At 37.2% G+C, this 9,656-nt stretch overlaps 1 protein-coding gene across 1 annotated transcript in view; it reads left to right on the forward strand.

Moving 5' to 3' along the window:
• Nucleotides 1-9,656, forward strand: part of rapgef4 (Rap guanine nucleotide exchange factor (GEF) 4) — a 36,159-nt gene that overhangs the window by 11,917 nt on the left and 14,586 nt on the right. Inside the window, exon 5 of the mRNA XM_035676111.1 lies at nucleotides 6,186-6,257. Within this exon, the coding sequence (XP_035532004.1) occupies nucleotides 6,186-6,257 (72 nt within the window). The remainder of the gene's footprint in view (nucleotides 1-6,185; nucleotides 6,258-9,656) is intronic.

Here is a 9,656-nt window from a genome sequence, read left to right on the forward strand (position 1 = left end):
AGGGAGGGAGAGAGAGAGACAGGGAGAGATCGAGCATGCTCTCCTGTGTGCTCAGTGACTGGAGTTGAGTAATCACCTAGCAACTGCTGCTCAGAAGAAGTCAGCAGCTGACTGGCACTCTGCTGGGCTGACACAGTCTGCTCACTCTGCTCTCAGAGTGGCGTACAGGCAGGCTGCTGGATCATGTTGGACCATGCTCTGGGATTTACAGACTTGGAGTGTTTGTTAACGCCTGGATTAAGAGGGTGTGGAAGACCTTCCACTCATTAACAACCAATAAAGGCTGCATGGGACGCTGGTAGCATCTTTAGGTAATCCATGCCAAACTTTTCAACAATCCACTGCATTTGTTGCATGAGAAACACTGTGTAATGTATGGGGAAATTAAAAAAATCCTGGATAGAAATGTGTACCGAATTGCTTTCGCTGATGTTGCAGAACTGTCTAGAAATTCAGAACTTGCAATCTAAATGTAAAATGTAAAATTTTATATTTTCCTTCCTACTAGAAGAGTTAGAATATACAGTATATTGTAACCGTTCCTGTGACAGAGCAGAAGTGAAGTGAAACTCTTGGGAGGGTTTTCCCTCAATTGTTTCCCCAAGTGGCCTAAAGTGTGACTGTAAGAGTTTAGAATAATCAGTGAGTGCTTTGAGAACAGTTTGCACTATGTAGGTTATGTAATCTGGGAGTGAATTATTCAAAATATAGCAGTGCATTCATGCACATTGATGCTCACAATACAATAACGTGCTCAAGCATAAAAGACAGAGGTGGAGCTTGAATGCACTGAGATGACTTATATCTTCACTGATCTGTTGTTATGACACAGATAAGACTATACGTATCTGTGGACTCTATTCAAGCATAGCAACCATCAAAAAGAGATATATGGATTTTATATTCAGCATTTTTTCCCTCCATGGTGACAATATTCACACTGTTTTTTATACACAAGGTGCATGTGAAGATGACACATTATCAGTGGAGAATAGGGTTAAGGGATATGTAAGAGATCTCCTGCAGTCTGTGTATGAGAGCAAATAGGCACCACATTTGACCAAGCTTCACTTAAGGAATACAGAAAGGCACGTTTGTTATTGCAGACATTTCCCCCTTTTTAAAAGGATGAATGCAGGATCAAACTCTTAATACACTCTGTCTGGATACATTTACCTCATTAGTACATCAAATATTATTTACTGAACTGTGTGAACTTGTGGATGTCATAGAGCCAAATATGTTCAGTGCTGGAAAATATTGGTATTTTGTCTTTTTAGCTATTATTATAATACTCATGGCCTATTCAGTGTTTTTTTCTAATGCCAGTGCCACAGCACAGCCACATGCTACCACCTATCTTGACAGCTATGGCATTACATTGCTGGCTTGGTCTGACATTTTGAGAACTTTTTGGAAAGGCATAACATTATACTGGTTGAGTCATCTTTATTCAAAGTGAGAAACGACAATAAAATAATCTGGAACCTTGATGAAACAGTTCAAACAAGACTCTAAAGGAGTAAAGTAAGAAAAAGCCAGTCACCAAGCTTGAAATGGTGGGCCAAAGTTAGAGATTATGGTTTGTTGAACTCTCTAAATACCTTTAGCAGTTTAACAGTTGCGGATTTGGGGTTTTGAATGGATTTGGGAGCTGGCTGTGTGTGGCTGGAACATTTGCCATTCAGTTGTTGGTGGGTATTGTGTTAAGAGCCATTTTCCATACCAAACTGAAGGATAAAAAGGTGGTTTCCTAGAAATAATGCATATATTTTTACGATTGATGACAAGAACAAAACCATACACAATACCAAACCATTCAAGACACCACTTAGCTACATGCTGCTATGTTCAGGAACACTGGAACTACATCCTCACTAGCCAAGTAATTTTTAAGAAGCCATTTACATGTGACAGCAACACCGTCCACTCACCAGAACTATAGAAAAACCTCACTAGCAAAAGATGAATTTAAAAATTAAAAATAACTCTGAAAAATGTAAAGATTCTTTATATTTGTGTGATACCGCATCACACTGAGGTCGGTCATAACAAGCCGTTATGAGCCGTAAAACATTACATGACAACTTAACAGAGAGTTTGTGCACTTAGTTGATCACGTTTAGCATCATTCTTGAGTTGTTGTTTCAAGATATTTTTTATGTCCAAATGTTTTTGTATCACTTTTGAGCAACTTGAGCTGCTAGCGATCTAATTGGTAGATACCTCTGCTGCAAATTAGGAAAATGTCTGTTGATAAAACCATGTTTCTGCTGTCTGTTAATGATGGATTTTATGTCAGGTGGAAGCTTCCCTTGGGGCGAGACCTCAGATCTATTCGATCTATCTATTCGTTTTTATTCCTAGAGTCATGGATGTGATGGGATTTGGACTCCTACACGTCTCCCTACCTGTCTGATCACATCACTTCAAACAACATCATTATTATTCTGGAAGTGTTGTAACACATCGCAGCTACTCAGAGTAAATCCACTCGAAGCAACAGATCATAATCTCCTCTATTGAGATGGTATCAGTTTATTAAAATAACACAATAATTTTGTAAGAGACAGGGTTGAATCAGACACTATAAGCTGTCTGACTCAACCATTGTGCTTCCTGTCTGAATGTCAGATCCTGACAGATTATGTGACCCTGTTGAATACAGTTTAAGGTGTATCTGTGCTTATGACCGTTTATGCATTTGTACCACTAATGCAACAGTGGACGTTTTCTGCAGAGTCCCAGTGGAATTTGTGTCAATTTGTCAGTAAATGCGGATGTGTGGTAACAATTTAGTGATCCTAAAAAGCACGTCTTCCCTCTACTACTGGAGAGAATAGATAAAAAGGGCATCTCTCTGTCAGTATTATGGTTATAAAGTGAGACATTACAAGGAAGTAATGGCATAAATCACACCTAGTGGTTGTTTTATTGTGACACAATGTGTTGTCATAAATCTTTGAATTTGCATTTTAAGGGAACAGTTCAGGATTCCTTTATAAACAAAGCTTATAAATCTTTGAGTTGCCTTTTTATGACAACATTTTGTCACAGTTTCAGTAAATCTGCAGTAGTATCTCTCTAGTTGATGGGAGCGATGATTTTAATTAATTTCCATTATTGTTAAGAATGAGATGTACCGTAATTTGATATGATTGTTTGTTACAGAGAAAACAGACTTAAATGAAGGCGTGCATATTGCAGGAATGATCTCCTGTAGTTAATAATGACAATAATAAACTTTATAAAGATTTTCTTTTTATAGAAATTGTCAAAACAACTGCTAAGAGCACTTCACAGAGCAAGACAACAGTGTGGAGAGACAAGAGGATTATCACTAGTTGCCATTAAACTAATGATTGTTCTAATTAATCTGCTGACTGTTTTATCATTTGATCCATAAAATTGCAGAAAGTTGGAAAAATTCTCCATCCCAGTTTCCTAAAACCCACAATGACTTCTTCAAATGTCTTGTTTTGTCTGAGCCAACAATACCCAACCCCACCCCCAAAAAAGAAGAAACTGGACTTCTTATTGGCACATTTTAGCTTGATAAATGACTTAAAGGAAAATTTGATTATCAATTGTCCAGTCATTTTCTATTGACAAACTAATAGATTAATTGACTAATGGTTTCAGCTCACATAAAATATGCTAATACGCAGACAATGAAAAAACGGGGGGTTGGTAAAGAAGGTTGTGAAATCAAAGGGTTCTTTATGGAAACAAATGCATTGTGTGCCGTAATAGTCAGAGACATCATTACTAACGAAATAGAAACAGAGTGCTTTTTACACACCTGACAATGGCCCTAATCCTCCTCTAAAACAACACCCCCACCCTGCGTACTGGATACAACCCCTTAGGGAGCGCGGCTTTATTGGCTCAGAGGGGTTGAGTTCATTTGTTCATGTGCTGCTCAGTTTAAGTGCTCCTCCCTAATCCTAAATCCTTTAATTGTCAACAAAGACAGATAGGCTCACCGAAGTGACTCTGAAGGAAAATAATCAAATCTGTTTTTTGCATGTGTACAAAATCCACTCACACAAAAGACACATTTATGTAATCTGAGTGTGGTGTTAGTTGACATTAATCTTTATGTTTTAGTATCCTAATGAGCAGCAAGTCAATTCGTATTTTGGAGCGGATACGTGGAAATGCTTTCAAAAACTGCTTCTTAATTGAGGGAAAGGCTGGGTGGCCCTTAAGGGTTACTAAAGTGATTAACTGGCTTCAGAGGGTAGAATTGAATTTAAAACATGACCTCTGAGAGTACATTATCATCCAGGAACAAATGGTTCTATATAGCTTTCGTTCAGTCTCCTCTGATAGGAAGGTAGAGAGATCACTAAGTGTTCCTAAATCAGCTTTTTATTGACTTAAAATGTAGTTGCTTTGGCACATAATCAGTTTTTATTTGTCTTATACCGCAAATTAATCTTGAACCATCAGTCTATTTGACAAATTGTTTAAATTAAAGTTAAAAAATCAGATAGAAAATACAATTCCAAGAATCAGCTTGTATTAGAGTGATGGTTCATGTGGTGGGGATGCTTTTATATGATATGTATGATTAGCTAAGTTAGCTATGAGCTAACCTAGGTATTCCTCTTCCTGCAGCTCTAACTTGCACAATGTAATCTTAGAATTATTGTTTTTGTCAAATCATTTGTTTTTACTGATTTACAGAATGACTGGGCTTTTAAATTTCCAAACTGTCGCTGGTCCTTGTCTGAACTACTGGAAAGTGGAGGGGGGGGGCAACGTGTAAAAACATATAAAACCAAAAGCTGTACATTCTTGTAATCTAAGTATGGCGGGCAGCAGTTATATATATTCCCATTAGCATACTGTAATGATTTCCAAAATACCTTTCAGATCGAGCTTCTACGGTAAGGCAATATGGCCAAGTGCAATATGCAAATCACAGAAGCTTTTTGATAAAGGTAAAATGTGTCAGCATTATAATGAAGCACTGTGGTGCTCTAGAGATGCCAATACCTACAAATCATGTTCTCCAGATCTAAGAGAACATATTTTGTTTGGTACAGTCCCCGAAAATTTCAGTGAAAATTGTGATGAAAAAATAATAATTCCTACTCTTCGTAAATCAGTATGTAAAAATAATTGCAATATTATTTTCGTACCATATCGTGCAGCGCTACAATGTTCTTTATTCCTTTCATGGCTATGGTTGGATGAACAACATGACATTTACAAGAGGGCATGGGTGCACTTTGATGTTTATTACATAACGTCTGTTTCCAGATGCTGCAGGGCATAGTGATGGTATAAGGCACGTATAGTCGTACTGTCATGCTCTATGCATCTTGCACAACACTGAGGAATAAGTACCTTATGGCTTATAAAAATATGTAATCTAACAAGTGCATGAGAAACTGAAAGAAAGGACTAGAAACTGATACTGAGGATTCAAATTGAGCCAAAGTTATATTTAATGTATTATTCAAGTGATAAATGCACCAGAGATTATGTTAATGGTTTTTAATAAATAGGTGTTTGAGTTTCATTAATTCACAGTTTTTACAATAAATATAATAATGACTCTCCTGGTATTCTCAACTCTTTGTGATCATTGAACCCTTCTTACATTTGCATGTTAGGACTAATGAGGACGAAATATCAAACAAATTCTCATCCACTTTGTTCTTTGTCCTCACAGCCTGGAGACAAGTGATGTCAGTGGGGTGGATTTTTGGGATGGTGGGGCACTTTGCCTTTTTAGACTGCACATTAATGACAGACAAATACAGGAAATGTTAGAGGAGAGCAAGGGAAATAACATAAAATATTCTCAGTCAGAATCAAACTGGGGACGTTTTAGTTCGCATTATGCATCTTAGACCACTGACTTTTATTTAAATAACTGTTTGAGGCCTAAAGAAGTTATATTTCACATTAGCCAGCTGGCAAACATGTAGGCAGCAGGCTTCATGCAAGATTGTGCTCACAGAGCTGTTTGATGAAAAAGACTGGAGCAAGGCACTCACCTGTTGAGTTACAGAACGTTACCTCACACACACTTGGGACATGGCCTCCAGTGATAAAGTTGATAAAGTTTGCTTTATCCAGTTATAACACCACTACTGTTTTGTGATGCTACAGTCTGCTACAGTAACTTCTATGACTGACCTGTTCTTGTATTGTCTTTATTTTTACAGAAATATCATCAGTGCATGGCTGGACTGCTCGTCCCACCCTATGGTGTGATGGAAAGTGGTTGTAGTGCTGACAGTAAGTAACCCTCAATTGCTGTTCATTTGAGTGGTTTAGACTCAGAGATCACACATTTTATCCATAAGTTTGTTGATTGACATTCTCATGGTAAAGTATTCCTTGAACTTTGAATTAAATTTGATTGTAACAGGATCTGACAACATTTGGCAGTAAAATATTACAGTGAAGGTGCTCCTAAATGTACAAATGTTGCATGATCACATGATTTGATAGTGTTCAGTGGTTTACTTGTTACTTTCAGCTGCTTTCGTATTAGTTACTCAAGATATAAATCTACAGACAAGAAAATGCTCAATTGAAATTATGAAATGATAAACTGCGTTTTAAAGTTGGTATGCAGGTACTCGTATATTGTTTCTGATCTGAACTTATAACACAGTTTACAGTAAATGGGTTCACTTTACTTTATAAATATTCCCAGAAGTAACTTTCATAATGAGATTTCACAATTTATAGGTAGTGTAATATAACGTAGATTCTGATTTTGTAGAATATGTAACAATATTTCTGTCTGCCTAACTCCATTACTGTCCGCCCCGCCTTTATCCTCTTGCATTGTGATAAAGTCTGATACTTTTATTATGCTTTTCTGTTGCAAGTTAACTCAATATTGACTTAGCTTTGCTCAAACAGAGCACTTAACTTGCTTCAAAGTCATGTACCATAAAAATGATGAACAGCAGTGAGAAAATCCAGTCTATCGTCTTACTGGCAGTGAGTTCTCTGTATATTGTCCTGTATTTAATAAGACTTCATAAATAATAGACATATATTAAACAACATGTTTCTCTATTTTATGTTCCAATCACAGTTTTTAAAGAACTTATAATCTCAAACACGGACTGAAATGTTGAGTTGACTAACTTCTGCAGCCTTTTTTGCTGTGTTTAAAAGTTGATGTGTATTCAGTATTCATCACTGTTACATACTGTGGAGCAGCACTGTAAGAGCAGGGCTCTGGGTGTTTCTGCAGGATACAGTACAGTACTTCTGGGATTTACAGTATGCACTCTATGCATGAATACACCAACAGAGAAATCACACAAGCATCAAGCAGCTGGAGGCTGATGCACTCTCCTGTACAGTACATCCACAGTAGCTTAGTGGTTTTGTAACTGTAGCAGCTAAGTCGAATGAATTAAACATGTTTTAAATAGTTTTCTTAGTCACAAGAGCACAGTGCTTTTACAGTACAGCACTTGGAGCTTTTAAAGGCAGCATACAACTTCATCTGAGCACCTTTAAAAGCACAAACATGCTTGTTTTTTAACAAATTATTCAATAAAATGAAACACTTTGCTCTCAGCTCTGTCATATGACCTTTTAGCAACAAGTCAAATTTTTGACTTTTGTAACTTGTGTCTAATCTTGGATTCATCTCTCATACTGCAAACTGTATACTTCATTCCTATTGATGTGATTCAATTGATGTGACACTTGAATGAGTGGCGTGATGTCACATGGACCAGCATGGCAGCATCACAAATAAAATGATGGACAGCTGTGTTAACTTCTCAGAAAAGCAATAAACAAGCACATATTATATGCAGACCCACAGCATATAAATGGAAATGCACCAAAATGAGACTCTTCTTTAAAGCGGCTATATTCGACATTCTTATAATGACAGAGTAATAAATGTGAAAGGGGAACCTAAAGAGAATAATCACCTGAATCTGCAGCTTTAAAGCAAGCTAAAGCTCATTGTCAGAACTACTACTACTGTTTTGATTCACTCTCACTACCTTTATAGTGTCATTTTCAACAGAGAAGCTCTAGAAACCCACTGTACACTACCTGCTTAGTACCAAAAAGACACAATTAGCAACAAGCTGGTGAACATAGTGGAGCGTATAGCAGCGAAAGATCCAGATATTTCCCTCAGTAGTTGGTAGTGACAGAGAGTGAATATTGGCCAGAAACCAAACTGCAAACAGATAATGTTGCTCCGTAAGACCTGAATGTGTAAATATGCAACTGTTTGCTAACAAGAAAGGACTTTAAAGGTGTCAATGTGGTCTTTCCTTCATCCTACTGAAGCTGACATTAGATTTACATTACAATACATACAATATATAAATAACAAAATACATTTTTATTGATTTCCAAATGACTGCAGTGTTCACAAATGTTTCTAATGTATTCAAATCTCTACCCTAACCCTAATCGTGATCTTATTACTAACTGTGCTGTGCCTCTGTTCCAAAACACATATCAATCAATTTGGTAGTTAGCCCACATTTGTATCATGCATTGTATTTTTTCCAACTTTTCCATTATTATTTTTCCCTGTTGGACATTGTTTGCCCAGTGGTTAGGATGTCTAAATGTTAACACCCATTATGCAGCAGGAAGGTAACAATAGCAAAGCACATTTTCAAAAATAACAAGGAATTTAACATAGCCAGGAAAACAGATGCTTGAGTTTTATTCTTGGATGTATAGTCGCAAGCATATTGTTACACTTCTAGCGATGTTCCACTTTCTATGTATTGTGTGGATTCTGTATCTGTTCTTGTGGCATCAGCAGTCTGAGAAGCACGTCTAAGAATAGCCGTGTTTTTCCCTGCAGATACAGTTGTGACTGAGCAGCTCTGACTGATTGTGCTATTTGTCCTGGAGGGGAACTGTACCAGCATAAACACTGAGAAATAACCACACCCTAAAAACCATCTGCAGGACTGTCACAGAGAAAAAATGGACTCACTGATTTACATTTTCTTTACTTTAAATCAATGTGCTGCCCCTGTATAGCAACAACCCGAGTAAAAGGATGTTTATTTAAGGAGAAAACTAAATTGTTTAGTATAGATTTGTGAAGAAGAATTTTCTCTTAAAGGTAAGCACATGCAGGGGTGTGTTCAGAGGGGCCACCCCAAGTGCCACCCCTTTATCCATACCACTTTCACTCTGCTTTTAGAGGCTATAGCAGACTCTAATTTAATGCTATTTAATGCTAGAATGAGGAAAATGGCGTCATATGAAACTAGATGACCGAACACATCCAACCATGTCATGTTAGCATGCAAAGGCAGCTGAATAAATGGTAAATGGTAAATGGACTGTACTTGTATTGTGCCTTTTTAGTCTTCCGACCACTCAAAGTGCTTTTAAAGAATGCTCCAAAGTTGGAATAGCATAACTGGGAATTTGGACTGGAAAGCTGAGACACATACTTGATGCCTCCCCTGCATAAGTCAGTGCCCCNNAAAAAAGTCTGGACACGCCCCTGAACACATGGAAGCCTGAATTATTTATTATGTCAGAACAATAATTGAAAATTAAATAGGATAGTCACTGAAAGGAGATATAGTGGAAATAAAATTAACAAGTAAACAGAAACATAATGGCTACTGATAAAGTTGTGGATACATTTTCTGGTTTATAATGATGAC

The sequence above is a fragment of the Morone saxatilis genome, unplaced genomic scaffold (assembly GCF_004916995.1).
Source record: "Morone saxatilis isolate NCDOM2014 unplaced genomic scaffold, NCSU_SB_2.0 Contig5, whole genome shotgun sequence".
In the NCBI taxonomy this organism is placed as follows: domain Eukaryota; kingdom Metazoa; phylum Chordata; class Actinopteri; family Moronidae; genus Morone; species Morone saxatilis.